This window comes from Spea bombifrons, chromosome 11, assembly GCF_027358695.1.
Source record: "Spea bombifrons isolate aSpeBom1 chromosome 11, aSpeBom1.2.pri, whole genome shotgun sequence".
In the NCBI taxonomy this organism is placed as follows: Eukaryota; Metazoa; Chordata; class Amphibia; order Anura; family Pelobatidae; genus Spea; species Spea bombifrons.
In genome coordinates, this window is record NC_071097.1 from 20,620,294 (window position 1) to 20,639,101 (window position 18,808).

The window sequence follows — 18,808 nt, forward strand, 5'->3', positions numbered from 1 at the left end:
GCTTGTTTGAACAGTGCCCTCCATAACATTGTTTTCCAAAGCAAGACAAAAAGGGGGAAAGGGCAAACATGTAATAAAAACAATATATATATATATATATATATATATATATATATATATATATATACATATGTATATATATATATATATATATATTAAATGGTGCCTACCATACATTGATTTAAGCCGCTCTTCTGGTATGGCAGGTAGTATTTAATAGTACACAGTAAACAGAAAGGATTGAGCAATCTAGATCAGTTCTGGTTTTATGTGTTGGTAACCAAAGATGTTCTAGATCTCAGCATGTATGTGTTGGTGAGCAGTGGTATATTCTGGCCTGGACCTATTTGGTTTTTCATTACTTTTCAACCTAAAACCCTGAAGATGAGGAAGAAACGAGTACCTCTAGAGTCTAAATCTTCTCTGAGGAATTAGATTTTTCATGACTTTTTCACGTTTCCATTCATAATGTAGATTGGGATGATTTTAATTTATTCAAGTCTATAAAACCAATCACTTGCTGTAGATGGTCACATCATTGGCTCATCACAACATTTATCATGCAAAGGGCACGATGGGTTTGCTTTGCCCGAATTTCCCAGAACACAACCTTCCAATGGCAGTGTTAAATATGGCTAAATAATCCAAAACAGTATACACAAAATGGTTCTGCAAACCAAACAATTACACATGTTGACTTTGATATTAGATGAACCAAAGACCCATTCTAGAAAACAATAAACATTTGCATATACCCACGCAGTGGTTCTTTTTTTACATGAACAGATGGAGTTGAACAAATATTAATAAAATGTGACTTGTTTGGATGTAAAGTCTTTTTAGGGACCAGGCCACCATAACAGATCAATCTAGTACTGAATGTTGTCCACTTTGTAAAGCAAATATATGTGTAAACAAGATATGTGTAAACAAGATATGTGTAAACATACGTCCTGCACAAGAACAAGTTGCAATGCCTTCCTGATACTTTTTCAACTTTTTTGACAGCAGATCACTTTCCAGACAAATCTAGGTATCTAACACACCAACAATGGCCAGCAATATTATATAGAATTATATTTGGACTCCTAATTCATGATAAAGAACGTTGTGGAACTTGTGTCCAATAAACATTGAGGCATGCCATTGAAAAGGCTGATGAGAAATAACTTTACCTAACAAGAAGAACTGATACTGCACTTGATCTCAGTAATTTACCCAGAAAGAATGCAAAGTCTCAGTTAATTGAAGGAATAATTCATAAATCCACAGAAATTAATTTCACTCATTATCATTAATATGCAAGATCAGGATGCATATTATGTCCTAGCAAGTAAACAAAATATACTTTAATCAGTATTGATTGACATGTAAATTCCAATGTATTTTAAAGGCCTAATATATCATCTCATACAGCCCCATCAATGAATAATGCATATTAAAGTGCTTTGTGTGTGTTAGCATGGATGTGTAATTGTGTATGTGCGCATATATGTGTAAATGGGTGAAATGGAGTGTGTGTTAGAATGAACGTCTACGTGTGTTAGTGAGTATGAATAAGTGTGTGTAATTTGTGTAAGTGTGTTTACATATGTGTACCAGAGTGTATGTTGGGGGGGGGCAAGGGGCAACGAAGGCACAGACAAGTTGTGAAGTTGGGGGCCCCCAGGGCAATTTTCACACCAGGGCCCTGTGGTTTCTAGTTACTCCCCTGTCTCCACCAAGATTTCTTAAAGTGCCAAAAATGGCACGGACAAGCTGTTTCAGGACAAAGATGGTACTAATAAGCTGTTTGGGGCAAAGGTGGAGAAGTAGGGGTCCTGGGCAATTTTCGCGCCAGGCCCCTGTGGTTTCACATTACACCCCTGCCTCGATACAGTGACCTCCAGTCCTGCCACTGCATTGCAGACTTTCAGGTCTATGTGCGCCCACTGCAGAGCGCTGAGCTCTGTTTGTGTGGTAATTCTGTGCTAACACTTGCTGAGCGCCCAGGCAAACGTCATGCGCCAGCGCTCAATGTATACTTCAAGCTAGCTGGACTCTGTAGCGTGCCATTGTGTGCCCCCCCCATGAAAACAGCCCACTAGATCAGCAGTGAACAAGTAAGCAAGTCCTGGCTCACTCTCTCTGCTTTCTCTTTTCTCTCCCCTTTTCTCATCTACCCCTTTTCTCTTCATCTCTTACCATTCTCTCTCTCCTTTTTTCTTCTTCAACCTGTTTTCTCAAACCTCTGCTTCTGTGCTCCTTTATGGTGCATGTGGCTTCAGTGCTGAGCACCAGGATACAACGTCATATCCTGGCCCTCGGCATCAATCGTCTGCACACAGAGCTAGGGAGTGCTGAAGCAGAGGTCTGAAGGGACAGATTTTGTGCGCCCTTAATTTTGGACTGTTTAGGAGATCCTGGATCTCCCCAACTGGCCCTGCTCCTCGGGCAGTGGGTGCCCACTTGATTAGGGCTCCCCGGCAGCTGCCTGGTAATAAGACCCGCACTTGTGGCACCTGGATGCAGTGCCTCCCTTGTACCTGCCTTATCTCTGCCCTGCCGACACTCACGACTGCTGATTTCAAGCTCCTAAATCCCAGGAATTTCTTAGGGAAAAAAAACAAGTTGCCAATTATGATGGCTTGGAATTATAGTATCACAAGGATATGCATTTATTTGCATATCTCTGCTTTCAGTTTTAAAAGTGCAAGTTTTGGATTACAAGACATGTTTTTTATTCATTCCCATACTGGCAGCCCCTACTATCATTGTCATTGATACTAGTGATCACTGGGAATTCTGGTAGTTACCAACAAAAAAGAGACACAAAGACAAATAACAACATTATAGCTTTTGTTTATTGACTAAAAAATCTAATATTTACACAAAAAAACATAGCAAACACCAAATTAAAACAAAAAGTAAACTCTGATGTTTAGTCTTTGTAGCAAGAAGAAAAACCATGTTTTATGAACAACTGGGAACTGCTGGAGCTCACATAGGACTCATCGGACTAAAGCCAAATTAGCCCGCAGTCTTTTCTATGAAACACAAGACATTAACAACTGAAGATGGCAACTTATACCAGACATTTAGGACAGAAAACTAAATCTAAGAGGAAGCCACGGCGCCGTACATTAAAACGATTTGCTTTTAGCGATTCCTGACGATCATGCTCTCTGTCATGTTCATTCCGTCTCCTTGACTGTGTTTGCGTTCCTTATCTACGTATTCCGATAACTACATGTCTTTGTAGGTATCCTTTGTGTTTTTCTGTCAAAATCATTTAGATGGTAGTCAGTCTTCTGATGATGACACCTTTAGGTGAAACCTCATTCAATGCTACCTACTAATTTAGCCATTGTCAGTCTTACTCCCCTGACAGACACATTTAACCCATTCATTCATTCAGCAAATTCCTTCACAACCTATTGTCAATCCTTCATCTAGACTAAATATTGTGGGGGTTATATGCTAACGTATAGCAAGTGGAACTGCTTCAAGCAATTTTGCCACCTCTGTCCCAAAAAAGATGGACAGCGCTCGGCGGGATACCAGTATTTGGGACTGTAATCTCTGTGTCCCGATTTCATTCTCCGCCGCCTTGGACATTCAAGAATGCATTCTGCGCATAATCGCTAGCAGTGCTATGGAAACATATTAATTATTAATACATATTAATAATATTAATATTAGGGTGTCTGTGGCAATGAGGTTGGTGGGAATTTTTAAAGTAAATATGGGAGGCCCTGTCACAAGGAATAAGTGAGTGGGCTTTATAAAATGGACAGACACATTTAACCCAATCATTGAGCAAATTCCTTCACAGCCTCAGTGGGGTAACCATCACATTGCACATAAATGCAAACTGGTTTCATGCATGCATAGTGAAAGAATGTCTATTATATCAAAATCGGTTTAAACAAATGGAGGGGGTAACTTTCTGTAATCTTACTACTGACAAAAGCTGTAGAGTTCTCTCCATAGTGTAACTCCAGGAAGGCCAAACGCTTGGGAAAGCTGCAGGAATAATATAAGAGGAAGGAACTAGTTTTTATGTTGTATAAATTATATTCTGTGAATGCAACTCATTCAAACACTTCGAACAATATATATTTTCAAAGAGGTGTAACGTACGGCAGCAAGACCGTAAAATCAACCCGGTTTTCCTGTTTTGTTTTTTTTTTAGTTTCTTTTTTTGAACAAAACCACAGCGTTAAAAAAACTTACACCTTCTGTATCACTACCCACTCATTTCCTCTATACGGAAGTATCAGCGTATCAATGTGTGTTATTCATACGAACACACAGTCAAGGACATTGGCTATAGTATACAGTTTATATATATAGACTATCTCTGCTTTCAATCTTAAAAAGTGCACATTTTTGATACTGGTGCTCTATCTATCTATCTATCTAAATATCTATCTATAGTATAAGTATGCTATATTTTACTATATTTTACATGCTGCTGGTCATCACTATAATCAGTGTTTATTTTATTTATTTATTATTATTGTTACTTTTGTACTTTTATTTAGTGTATTAAAGTATTTGCTGTATTTACACCTGTTACATTTATTGGACTCCCTTGAACCTTTAGCACATTTTCTGGGAATGCTGCCAAAAAAGCTAATCACAGCATGTTTTAGCCTGCCTGACCCAACTTGGTTGCCAAAAATATGTGAGAGTCCCCACTGCACATAAAATACCTGGCTTTTGCATTGCCACTATTTTACTAATGCCACTACCAGCATTCAACACTTTGAATCCAGTGCTGTCCCCCATCTAATTACTTCACAAAACCAATGAGCTGAGGACAACTGCTTTAAAGAGATGTCTGTTGAAGTCACTTGGCCAAGGGTGATTGCTTGCTCTCTTCGTCCTTTTTGAAAGCAGCCTGCAAGTAACACGTTAGATCTTCATAGATTCCAAGTCTATCCTACAATGGGTGTTTCACTGGTCATATTTCAGCAATCCATTGCAACAAGAAAAGCTATATGTAACACAAGTGCTTATCTAAAAATACTCACAGGTAGCAATGCTACATATTTACCCGTTGGTGTATGCATAGCCAACAGCCTACTCATAAACATTACTGGGAACTTCCCTCTAAACCCTGTCCCTGAATGTTCACACCAGAGCAGCGCTATGAGAAGTCCCCAAGTTCCCCTGTTGCATGCCATACCTTGTTTGACATGAAAGAATAACATCACCATCATGTACTTGTAAAATTCTTAATAACCTCATATAAGAAAAGTATTAAAATGATTTCCAGACCATACTGAATATTGGGAATCATTTGGGGAACCTGATTTTATTATGCATCTTTAGAACCCTTGAGCAATTGAGCTTTCGGGGGCAAGGAGCTGCTCAGTATGAGTATGAGTCTCCGTCACATACCAGCTGTAACTTTTTTAGCAATGCAGCTTCCCGTTGTGTCCTAATTGTATTGTTGGGGAGTTTCTTTAAACTTGTCAAAAGGGGTTAAACCTGAGTTACTCCTCTAGTGTTTTAAGATAGGAAGTATGATAACTTGTTCATACTGAGAACAGCTACCATACCGCAGGGTCACAAAGAGTATTATTAAATTATCATATGCTGGTTTGTGAAGCTACAGTGGCTGGAATAAGCTTGGAATCGTGCCCCTTCATAATATGTTCAGCATGAATGATCCAGGGCAGTAGTATAAATCCCACCATTAATGTACCCCAACGCTCAAAGCTGAATTTTTTAAAATGCTATCAGCAACCAGGTTTGCAGAGTCTTTAAAAGTATATAAGACAACGCCAATGCTAAACAACCATGGCCCGCAATGTCCTATAATGAGTCAATGAAAAATAAAACATCTATAATACATAATTCATGTTCATGTGTTGAGTATTGTATAAGAAAATCATATTCCAGAATATTGTCCTCAGGCTATGATAATTGTTCTGTTTAGAGGAAGAAATCATTGTGTATTGTATTTGGAATGGTAGCAAAGGACATTGCAGGAATTAAGATCATATGTCCCTACATCTGGTATGATCCACAATCGTCCCACAGTGTTGGAAGGGTTTAGCAATAGACGCAGATGTGACTTATTGACTCCACATGAAAGAGAAGAAAGTGTCTTGCATCTATGGGTTCCTAACTTCCACAACTACTTTAAACGTGGGACATTTTAAGTATTTTAGAACCAGTAGGAAATATACGGGCTGAATAATATTGTTCATACAAAGAATACCGAGTACTAAAGCAATAATGATAATTGTGTAGAGCGTCCAGAAACTTATTTTGGGTTCCTACCAAACGGGGCCTTTATCTACCTAATTATTTTAGAACATTTATGAATATTTACTTATAGCTTAAGGGCAACGAGGAGCATCTAAGCAATTCTCCAGAAAAATATTTTGGCTATTAGTTTTAAATTCACTAATCTAACATTTTTTATTGTCGTCTATGAACAAGCATCCCGTTTCAGATCCATTGTCACCACAGTTTTATGAGGCTAATTGAGTGTCACAGAGAAACAGAGATGTGTATACGGAAGGTGGCAAGCTGGTTTATGGATGTTTATTAAAGGATTCCACCCTTCTGGATAGAGCTTCAGTGACATCATGTGCCCCTAGGGACTTGAAATGTTACCTGGAGCACCAGCATGTACACCCGTCAGGCGTCAGCCAGGGTAGGGTGCAGACAGGAGAAGGGAGAGTTGAAAGCATTATAATGTATAATTAAGTCATTATACATAGAGTATCCTATAAGAAACATATAGGGTGTGTTCAAATCATTTAAATTAATTGATTTACAAAAGTTTAGTTGGCTAATCAACATGTTGCACTCAATAAAACGATCTTTTTTTTTTTTTTTTTACAAAAACGTATCCTTTAATAAGTTATTTAACTTAATCTTTTATGTATACCATGGGAGCAGCCATCCTCCCAATGATGTCAGGATCTGTATCAGTATCTCTCCATTACCTTACTGCTCCCATGTTGGTAAATTGCTGATTGCGATGGATTGGTCCAGGTAGCCTTCTCTTGGTTATTCCTCCCTATTACATTAATGTGCCACATTGTTAAGTTGCTGATTGTTGTTGATTGCTTCAGGCAGTTTTTGTTGTGAACTAAGATCAGAATTCGAAACTGTTTACAAAATCCTACCTATTCCCCATTAAGACATTGATCTCCTAATCAAATTATCTCTAGACAGTCCTAACTAATGAAACTCATCATGGTAAGAAGTTGAAATATTATCTGTTTTATGACATTTTATTGATGTAACAATTTATTTTATACACGTTGCCCTTTTTCAGAGCCATTAAAAATATCATGCATTGGACAATAATATTGTAATTAATTTTTCTGAAAATGACCATGGTCCTTATCATAATAAAAGTATGTTGCATGTGATAAAATCTGCTCTCTTATTTCTTTGTTTTGAGCAATGGTACCATTTAAATCTTTCACAGAGACCATCCTATGCATTTTCTGCAATTACATGCCAGAACAGCAGTAGGCAGTCACAAGGATCATGGTGGACATCTCTTTGTACAGACCTTTTGCCTACACCTGCGTAAGAACATTGTCTGACTGAAAGAAAATTAAGTATGACTATTTTGGGCTGTTTTGTTGGTTCTTCCATATTCTATGTTTCACATTGCGGACACTGCAGACAGGTAGCAGAGTTTGAAAGCTGTGGACAACACTGTAGTGTAGGTCATTAAGTGATGATTAAGAGACAAAGGACCAATGCGAGAAACCCCAAGAGACGAGCATAGCTGGCACTGAGCTGGCTGCCGGACCCCTGACTTCCACTGTTACAGTTATTGGAGAAGCAGCACTGCACGCTGACGCCCGGGGCTTTTGAGCCTTCCCGCAAAGCACGATCACAGAATGACTTGAAGGAACAGGACTTCATCACACCACCTGGATTGACACACAATGCATGGTATCAGAACATCAAAAACTACTGGATTTGATATGTAAAATTATGAATTATGTATCACTGTAAGTAATAGTAAATTAGGGGAACAAGAAAACAATCTTTAAAGGAGAAACACTTCATTTTCGATTAGATATTTTCTAAACCAAAAAGTAGAATGTCATCAATTATATTTGGCGCTCAGCACTAAGGTTCACTGCTGTCCTCTCTGATGTCCTCGCTGATGTACGTGGAGATCTAGTTCACAGTGAGGACCGCATGCAAATCTCTAGGTAGGGCTTCTATATTCGGCAGTTTTCTGAAGCAGCTTCCCTGACCACAAGGAGGCAGATATGGCCTGGTGTATGACACAAGAAGTGGACTTGGTAGTAACGTGGGCAATGACAGATGGTCCACAGCCACAGGCCAACCCAAACCTAGAAAATCAGCTAGAAGGGAGAACTCTTTTAGGCTCAGCCATGCCAGCTAGAAAGGGTTTTAATGGAAGGATTGCATACAGGTGTGAGGTTACAGGACCATTCATGGACTGGCCCAGGATTAAGCAAGAATACTGCCCTAGATTCATATTTGATGTTTAATGCAGAAAACAGTACACCAAAGTTGTTAAATCTGCCCATTCCCAAGAGACTGTTTTGTAAGGATCTATAAGAAATAATTATACATTCCAGCAGGTTTCTTTTACTCAGAGTGTTTTAATTGTGAGTAGTGCTTTGCTTTAAGTTGAGACATCAACACCCATTTTTTTTTAATTATAAGTGCTATCCAGTATTAACAGTATTCACAGAGAATAAAAAAATATTTTTACATTTAATCCCATTTAGGATTAGTACCCCCCAAACCCTTTACAAATGTATTGATCTCATTTGCATCTCCCGGGTAGTAAAGGAATACTCACTGGACTGCCCACGGATAATGGCACATGCATCCGAGTCTCTGGGACATTGGAGGGAGCCTTGGCGATTACATTCCTGGTCATTAGAGCCCACACACGAGAAGCACTGTAATCCTCTGCCTGGCAAACAGATACATGTATTATGCACGCCATATTCCCCACCTGTATTAGTGCACAATAATCCCGGACACAACCCCTAGCATGGACTCATGATCCAAGGACACAGATTATCACATTATTTCTGCCAGTTTTATTTTCAGCGATTGTCTGATGATGTTCCTTTTTGGTATGCATTTTGAGATTTCTGTCTTATTCCACATAGTATATCATCCACTGATTGGCAAATTTCTATGGAAATGTACTTGTGTCTGCAATGGCAGTTACAAGAAAAACTGTCTCCTTAATACCCTCAGGACTGAACTTAAAAAAGCAGAATATTTGTTAAAAAGTCAAAGATTTGACTGTAGATAACAACCATGCAGCTCTGCCTGTTTTTTTGTCTGATTTAAAGACTCAAACTCAAATCAGTCCTTTTTTTTTTTCTCTCTTCGCTATACTATACAAATGCTCTCAGCTCTTTGTTCTACACCTCTCAGCTTTACACACACTTTATATTAAGCGTACTGGGCACTCTATAATAAAAGTAGACATAATTAAGCTTGTTCCAAGACACAGCCATTTACATCCAAAACAGACGGGCTCATCAACACTGCTTGCGGAGGGGCCCCAGGATATTTTATGACACTGTCAAAGTCTTCATACAGAGGAGAGCTTTCACCCAAGTTCAATATCCAGTTCCACTAGTGCCAGAGTTTACAAAACTTAGTAAAAATAATGCATAACATAACATGTGCCAATATAGAATAGTATGAGTCTATGTATACTGTATATTATATATATATATATATATATATATATATATATATATATATGTATATATATATACAGACCGAAACTAAACTAGTTATATTTCTGTAGTAAACAAAAGAAGAAATGCAGAGGTAGGGGAAAAGCTGCAACTGATACATTGGGGATCATACATAACACTAAAATATCTCTTAAATGCATGATACTTTACAAAACAATACATAAAATAATAATAATATAACCTTCTGTATAAATTTCAGTTCCGCTATACCACCCATTTCCCTCTTTATTGCAAATCCCACAATTACAATCTGTTAGTCGCTGTTTAATAAATGCATCAGTAGTTTTTTACATAATTGTACAGCATGGATTATATTTTATAAATGAGGAAGTAAAAAAACCTTGTAATGAAGTAGCTTGTTATCTTATTAAAGCCTCCAGAGTGCTGAGCATATGGCAACCCAACGCTGCTTAATAAAGAGAAAGCAGCTTATCTGAAGAGTGGCTTGGGGTTCACCATTTTTCTAGAATTCACTCTAAAACGAGCCATAAACTAAAGTGCAGGGTATAGTGAATGTATATTTAGGTGCTATTGAAGCAGCATTGATGGATGGCACCTCGGGCGTTGTGTCAACCTTCCAATGAGTTAAAATAAAATGTAAGCTCAGTTTTACTTGTGTTTCTAAGTAAGCCCTGAACTATAGGTGAGTATCCTAGATCTATGAGTAGTTTCAGTCTTCAAAGCACTGACTTACCTTCCTTTATACTGCAAAAAGCAAGAAACAGGAGGGTGTACGCAAGCCGCATGGTAACCATCCCGAGGTTTCCTGTAAGACTAGAAAAAGAAGCGGGGCCCTTGCTTACTTCGGGATTATTGTTCTTCTTTAAGCTCCTGGTGAAGGGGCTTGCGCACACTGCTATAAAAAACTCATTCCAATTAAAAGCTTCTGCCCACCACGTTATCCCTCCTAAAGACTCCCAAGCCTTAAATCCGTTATTCCCACTTCATCCCTCAAGCCCAAATTCTGTATCTCATTAACCCTTTAGGCATTTGCCGTTTCATTCTCCTTCGTTTTGTAGAATTTCTTTGACACAATCACCTCCCCTAAAGGCGAGGAAGGGGACGTAAGAAATGTTGTGATACAGAAATGTGTAAAACAGGTTTTTCAGTAATAAATATTAAAACTGCCGGGAAGACTGGAAAAAACATGAATGTTTGAACATCAAGAAATACATGTTTGGCTAGTTATATTGAGAGATTTCAGTTTTGAAAGTGGGGGGGGCCATAAGGCTGTAAATCATAATTTGTTTTGTTAGAATAAATGGGTATATGGTTTATTGCACCTGGAGAACTAGATTTCAGAGAATGATAGCATCTGGGGAGTGAAGTCTACATAAGATTTGATTTTTACCGATTAGTATATTTAGTTTTACGATACCTTAAATAATAAAGACTTTTCCAGGTTTTGCATAAGATATTTATTTACAGCACACTTTTCATGCATTATTTTGTCTTTTTTTACGTGAATCAGCTGGCACTGCTTCAACTTCAAGTCCAGTAGCTGAGGTTTCCCACCCTTTATGAAACAGTTTGAGACACAATGGGTTCTTCCCGGACACATAATGAGCTCTGAGCTCTTTAAACACAATGCAGGACTGGATATCAAATTCATATAAAATATAACAAGACAAGTGGAGATGCACAGCCAGGTTTCTGCCTCCCTGATACAGGAAGGGCATGCGGAGGGGTGCCTACGTTACACGCTTTCTGGGCCTCTCTGAGCCTCGGGTGCCCCCTCTTTACATTTCATCCAGGGTTAGGTACAACGAGAAGGTGAGATCTCTCTTTTCTGCATTATCCAGAGTGCACACTGCTTGGAAAACAAGCGTCTCTAAAAAATCAGCGGTAGATTAACTCTTCCCCATCTTTGAAATAAGTTCATCACAAATCTTGGTGAGTTCTTCAATCTCTTTATTCTGTTTAAAAAAAGGGGGGGAATAAAAATGGTAAATTAATTACATTAAGAGACGCACAGTAGACTGAATGATTACAAATGATCTTTTTATATATGTATAACCTTTTGCTCGAGTGTCCTCTCCAAAGCATCCACCTTGAGCTGTTCCTTCCTGAGGCTGGCTTGGTAAGCAGCATGTTCTTGTTGAGACTTACTACGCACCTGGGCAATCTCTGCATTGGCCCTATACGGATACATCACACGGTTTAGAGTACATTCTCCACATTAAACTTTATGGGGTTACTTGCATCTACTGCATGGATTCCTTGCTCACCTGTCCAGCTTCTCCTCCGCATGGATTTTCAGGGCATGGTACCTCTGCTCCTCCTTTTTCACCCGCGCCAGATATTCCTGTGCACACTTTTTCAGTACTTCCTCATTCTATGGAAAGGAAAGATGGATTCTATTATATTATGGATATTTATGCCAGCAAGGGATTCTTGTATATTTACTTGCCCTTCATTATATACACATTTCTATTACAGGTTCTTGATTGAAATACAGTTGGTATTGAGAGTACTATATGCACTTGGTGGAAAAAAAGGTTGACACTTTGAGTTGAACCTTTGTTGCCAAATTGGAAGACCATAGACCAGATGTGGTAGTCATAGGTGTTTGTCCGGTCCCATACTGCCTGGAATTCCCATACTATTTAATTTGGTCTGGACCTCCAGCCTGTGCTTATGGCATACAATCTCCAAATAAAAAAGTTTGGGTATTAGTCATTGTGAGAGGACAAAGGAAGTGAAAGCATAACGACAGACGCAGCAGCCGAAAATCAAGAACAATCTAAGGAAACATATGGCACTAGTTTGGCGTTATAGAGCCTGGTAGAACAAGATATGCCAGATTAAGTGATATTTCGAGCATGAGATCTTCCACCGATGCTTGTGGACACGCGGAGATTTCCTGAAGTTTGTTAGTAAGGGTATTATGATCAGAATAGGTAAGAAAGCCCAAAGACAACAATGAATTGTATGACTGCTATATGTGATGGATAGAAAGTTAACGATGTCTACTGACTGCACTTAAAATGCACCTTGTTACACTACTTCAGAGTATAACCCAAGTATATTCCACTATATGAGTGAAGAATAGAGACAGGTCTCTGTGGGGGTTAGGAGATTGGGGGATTTAGTAAAGAGCAGGCTTTGCCTTGATATAACTATCAATGACTGAACATACTATGTGGCACAGGGAATATAAGGTGATAGGAAATTGGGATACGGAATAGAAAGCAGTGGAAATAGGTCACAAATAATAGTAAATCAACTGATGATGTCACTAATTCAGACTGATCATCCTTTAATAAGGCTCAAATACTGATAATAAAATTGTGTTTTAATCCCTTGTTGTTGTTGGGACAGACAGCAACACTGAACTATGATGTTTTATATAAACTTTAGAGAGTGATAATGACGAGTTTAAAACTCATTCTAGAAGAATAAAACGACGAGAAAGAGGAATAAGTGAGTATATTGTACAGCACTTGCCTTCCGGAATCCCTCCAGAACATCCTTCATTTTTTCATATCTTCGGAAAAGATCCGCCAGTGACTTCTCCACAGAGTTGAGATCTGCTAGAGCCTGCTCCTTTTCCAGAATTAACTGCTGCACTGTGTGATGTGAAACGGACTTCTCTCTCTGCTCATCCTCTGTTACAAAAAAAACACATCACAAGGTTTAATGCGCGTATATCCAAAGGGATGGCTCAGGACAGGCACATCGGATTGCCTCTTCCATCACATCTTGAGATAGTCCCATCCAATCTACCATAAACAGGATAGGGAATAATAGGAAAGCATCCGGGCTGCCTTCTTATGAGCATTGAGTTCTATAGCAACAATAAGATATAAGAGCACTGAGCTATCTTCTTACACCATGACATGTCAGGTTATCAAGACGATAAATACATAAATATATACACTAATTAACACATGCTTTAACATGAATATGCCACTTCCCCTAGACATATTTTCGCAGTGCCATACCAATGAATGATGAACATATAGATGGAAACGTTGCTGGAAACACTGTACACAATATACAGATAGATTTACCGACACATAGAGCGCAGGGTTGGGGATCTTACCTGGGCTGCCTTATGTTTGCAAGCGAAAACAAAAATCAAGAAAGCATAATGTACAAAAACAAAACTAAATGAAACGATATTAGCAAAAGCAAAACAGGTCAATTAAAAGCAGATCAGAAACTGAGGCGAGCCAAGTCAGATGGTTGGGAAATAGTGGAGGCTATATCAGGTGCAAAGAGATGGGTGAAACGGGCTTCTAATTCTAGGAGTTTGCACATCAGTGGGAAATCATGTCTTTGGGGACTGGGGAACTGGGACAAAGCCAGCTGCTGACTTGGGATAATGGAAGCTACGTTCCAACAAAAGCTGGACATTGGCCCAGCCAATGGACCAAGACGCAGGCATGTCTGGCTAGGAAGAAATAAAAAGAAATACAAAGAAGTTGTCCATTTGCTTAAAATTAAATTTGTAAATAAAAGTGATGTGCTAGGCCATCAAGTGAGGATTTTTGCAGGATAAATATATTTATAATTTTGCAGGTTTCCATTAAACTAAATATAAGCTCTATGTGCTGTATTTGTTTCAGATCCTTCAGATATATGGAAGACATCATCTGCAGAACTATTCAGCCCGTCAACTCCATTATTTGTGCTGTAAAGACCGCAAACATTATTTGATCCTTATCTTAGATTCATTATAGCCATATGCCTATCCCATGCATGTGGTGCCCGTTATATTAACCTCTACCACTTATGCTGGGAGAATGTTCCATTGACATATGACCTGCACTCAAAAAGGCATCATCCCATTAAACGTCTTTGAAGCACACGCTGGTATTTCACATGCAGTAAGGAGACCACACCTTTTCAATGTTTTCCTTAAAAGAGAATACTACTTTAGGACAACGTCCTTATAATTCAATCACTAAGAGCATCTATTATGGGGCAGCGTCTGCCAAAATAAGAAAACTGGTTTACATTGATGTGTTTACGTAATTCATTCTTAACTAAAATGTTTAGTTTCATAAATATTATCTTTTTCAATACAGGATGGTTGTGCAGTCTTCAAAGACTAGAGCCTGAAACTGCAAAGTATATTAGTAACTACTAACAGATATGGTTATTTCAGGATCTCCTAATTTAACATCTCGTCTTGCTTCAACAAAATACACAAAAAGAACACTTACCTATCATTTGTGCTATCGTCTTCTCATATTCTGCGACAATCTTCCTAAAATATAGAAAACGGATATGTCAACAAAGTCTCTGTTGCAAAATGGGCAAAAAAGAAAATAAAGGTCTTGCAAATCTAGGGGTTTGATCTGCATCATGTGTGTTTTCTGAGCTGCGTGTGTCCGTCTTGTGAAAAAAATCTTCAGAACTATAACACTAAAAGCCTAGATAGCTTTAAAGAATAGCCATGGAGAGCTGTCAGGGGGGCCACCTGGTGGCCAAAAAACTGTATCTCACAAAATTATATGAAATACAAAATATTTTTATTTCATATAACTGATTGTCTGCGGCCTCTTCCAAGTTTTACTTTGTTTCAATTGTATCTTGGATTACCTGCTGCTGTATAACATTTGGGCTCTGTATAACATTTGCTGCCTAATGGGCTTGAGCCATCTATTGTGATTCCACCTTATTAAACATCGTACCATGATTCCGACAGATAATGTCTCTCATTCAGATGAGTCTATGGATTAGTATTTATTATTGAGGGATTTTCAATGTGTCCAACTAATCTGTGATAATGCAGCGAGAACTTGAGAAATTTCAGAGAGAACACAATCATAACGATGTATTTTTTCTAAAACTCTCCAGGAAGACTGTCCATGACCAGAGATACTGACTACTAACGATACAGACGCTGAGACTCTGCATCTTGCTGAGAAGCTTTGCTGGTAATCCACTGGTCATTGCCAGATGGAGGAGGCTTTAGTGCTTGGTATCTGCTGGGGCGTTTGAGGTATAAAAAGCAGGATTACAGGGTGAAAGAAGGGGATTTGCAGGTTTGCTTAAGTTACATTCAGTTAAACCTCACTTAAAGCACTGATGTTGGCCAGGTAAATAAATCTAATACAAAGATTGTACTGTCACTGCCTTACCTCATCTCTACCACCTCACATCGACTGTCTTCATACTTCTTCTTCCATTCCACTGCCTCCATCTCTTTGGCAGCAATCTAAAGAATAAGGCAAACTTCATGAGTGGAAGATGCAGAGAGAAAAACCAGGACTGACTGACAGGAGGGTCACAGTAGGTCAGTCTGTCTTTCCCTGTCCATTGTGCCGAGTGGTATATGTATTGGGGTTTCTGCCCTATGCCTGACCCTGAGGAGTACCTCCAGCCACCATCCAGGGCCTACCTCCAAGACAGCCTCTACCTCGCTCAACGCATCCTCCGTCTAATCCTCAACCTCTAAGGGATGTGTGGAGGCCTCTGTGATGTAAATAGGCTGTATATAAGGCCTTATCGGCCTATATATCAGTGACCAAGCAGGAAGCCTAATCGATTGACGTGGCCACCCCGTGGACCTTGCACCCTAGGCCAGAAGACGCCAATGATTTTGCATGACCTCTGTGTTCATTGTGTTCATGGGATACCATAATAAGAATTATTTGGCTAGTCTACCAAGAAAGACAAGAATGTTGGCTAAATCAGTTGATTGTTTGGTATACAAAAGATAGAATGTATATTTTTGTTACAAAACTATAAATTACTGAAAGTACAAGCTCATGTTTAATGTACCAACAAATAATATTTCTGTCCGTCCTTTAATCGGATACTTGATGAATGCACTGCAGTCTGCGCACCACAATGTATTCAGCACTCTGTGACATCTAATGGTCATATGGTGGTATCACTCTAAATGCTGCGGTATTGTGGTGCAACACTGACACACAATGGACGTACTATGCCATTTAAATTACCATTCCAACGCACAATATCCTAGGTCTGGGCTGTATTTCTACTGAATAGTTATGTGTATGAAAAATGCATTTCACCGTAGAACCGGTAGGTGAAGTAGGACAGCGATAATCTGATAAATATATTATATTATATATATATATATATATATATATATATAAACAGGGTGCATTATAAGAACTCACCTCTTCCCTGGCCAGCTGGAGCGCTGCATCTATATCAGGCTGCTGGTAAGGTAATAAGAGTCCACTGCTGGATGTCTCCATTGCCACAGCCCGTGAGTATATTGAGTTATGAGGGGGAAGACTGACACCTGTCGACTCATGCTGTAGATCAGAGCAAAGGTTAGTTAACTTTAAAACTGGACCAGCTATGTGGTGGTCCATACCGTACTTGCGCATGCAAAGAAGATGATGCAGGCACTCACAAGCAAGACATATTTGTTAGCACAAACTTGGCAAAATATGACCCTCCATTTAATATCACACTGCCTGAGGATGATGTGAATTTTAGTTGAATAAAATATCACACATTATCTGATTCTACAGAAAACAGCACACACGCCCTTACGAAAAAATTACTGCAGTTTTTCTGAAGTAATACTGCAGTTTTTTGGACATGAAAAAACTGCAATACTGCACTTTTACTGCAGTATTACTGCACATTTACTGCAGTTTTACTGCATTTGTACTTCACTGTACTGCAGTTTTACTGCAGTTATTTTTGTACGGAAGTACAATTGCAATAAAGCTGCAGTACATTGAAGTACAATGCAGTATAATTGCAGTAAAAAAAAAAGCGCAGTAAATACGCAGTAATAATGCAGTACAGTGAAGTACAAATGCAGTAATACTGCAGTAAACGTGCAGTAATACTGCAGTAAAAGTACAGTATTGCAGTTTTTTCATGTCCAAAAAACTGCAGAAAAACTGCAGTAATTTTTTTGTAAGGGACAGATCATTACCATACAACTATCCCATGATGGATAATACCCCCCCCCCCTGATTATTGAACTGCAGCACAGGACTAATCTTTAATGTTCCACTATGACTAACCCTTCAGGCAATGGCGATATTTTGTACACAATGACCTCTAATTACCAGCACCACAAGTATTAGTGCAATACATATCCCTACTATCTCCCCATGCATTGGTATTATTATACAACGGTGCCCTTTAGCTTGATGTTAGAGAACATGATCACAAAGAAATTAAATGGGTTTAAATATAAAACAACAGAAAGTATTTGAATGAACAAAAACTATATCTCTAAAAATTAATTTAGGTTGTGTAATGTATAATACACAAATTAAAACAATATTGCTTGAATGCTCATTGCTGATAACATAAAATTGTATATCTATATCTATATCTATATCTATATATATAAACAGCTTAATTTTATTTTCCTGAAAAGACACGGTAAGTACAAAACAATATCTGGATATTTTAAACAAGTGTCCTTTATCAACTTTAGAATATTTACTGTTATTTAATGAAAAGTGAGTGACGCTAGGATAGAAGGACACACGCGTGCAGATGGATGCACTGGTTCACCGCACACACATCCCAGATACCTCTGCTTGCAGAGAGCACTGGGAGGACATGGAAATGTGCCTGGCTAACTTCAGAGCCTCAATTCGCATGGCTGCAAACTCTAGCTCCTCCTGCTCCAGAAGAGGACAAGCCAAACAGAAGAATTAACCAGCGTAATAAACGGCTGCTTGATATCAATGTGAAGGACAAAGGACAAACCTTGAAGACAGGTCTGTCATAAAGCTAAAGAACAAGCAGCAGACAAAAGCAACCAATAGAGGAACATTAAGGGCATATATAACCATCAGAAAAAAATACTATAAAAATGTATAGAAAACTTAAAAAATAAGGCTTCCGGCTGGGGGCAACCGTATAGCAGTTTTGTAAACTGGAGAGATCATTGATATCAATTATCTTCTTATTTATATAATTCTTCACTGAATGTTGTAATGTTATTTGGTGCATTTTTAACACACAATTAACAGCAAGATTTCCAACTTTAATGGAACAGGGGGGTAAAAGTGTCTGCTTCCAGCACCCATAACTGCTAAATGTAATTGTACTTATAAACCGGATGCAGTAAACTGAATAGTAAGGGTTATGTGAAAAAAAGGATGAACAGT

At 38.6% G+C, this 18,808-nt stretch overlaps 2 protein-coding genes across 2 annotated transcripts in view; both read right to left on the bottom strand.

The window, feature by feature from the left end:
* Positions 1–7,247: 7,247 nt before the first annotated feature.
* On the bottom strand, positions 7,248–10,690 carry LOC128468713 (urokinase plasminogen activator surface receptor-like). Its single transcript, XM_053450474.1, has 3 exons — positions 10,429–10,690; positions 8,810–8,926; positions 7,248–7,898 (listed from the first exon to the last, which is right to left on the bottom strand). Exons 1-3 carry the CDS (start codon positions 10,487–10,489, stop codon positions 7,693–7,695), a joined length of 384 nt encoding a protein of 127 aa, XP_053306449.1. The 5' UTR covers positions 10,490–10,690; the 3' UTR covers positions 7,248–7,692.
* A 438-nt stretch (positions 10,691–11,128) lies between these two features.
* TACC2 (transforming acidic coiled-coil containing protein 2) overlaps positions 11,129–18,808 on the bottom strand; it is a 52,527-nt gene continuing 44,847 nt past the window's right edge. Inside the window, exons 14-21 of the mRNA XM_053450031.1 lie at positions 18,227–18,316; positions 16,835–16,975; positions 15,827–15,903; positions 14,906–14,949; positions 13,182–13,342; positions 11,963–12,069; positions 11,752–11,872; positions 11,129–11,650 (exon numbers count right to left, since the gene is read on the bottom strand). Of these exons, the coding sequence (XP_053306006.1) occupies positions 11,585–11,650; positions 11,752–11,872; positions 11,963–12,069; positions 13,182–13,342; positions 14,906–14,949; positions 15,827–15,903; positions 16,835–16,975; positions 18,227–18,316 (807 nt within the window). The 3' untranslated portion in view covers positions 11,129–11,584. The remainder of the gene's footprint in view (positions 11,651–11,751; positions 11,873–11,962; positions 12,070–13,181; positions 13,343–14,905; positions 14,950–15,826; positions 15,904–16,834; positions 16,976–18,226; positions 18,317–18,808) is intronic.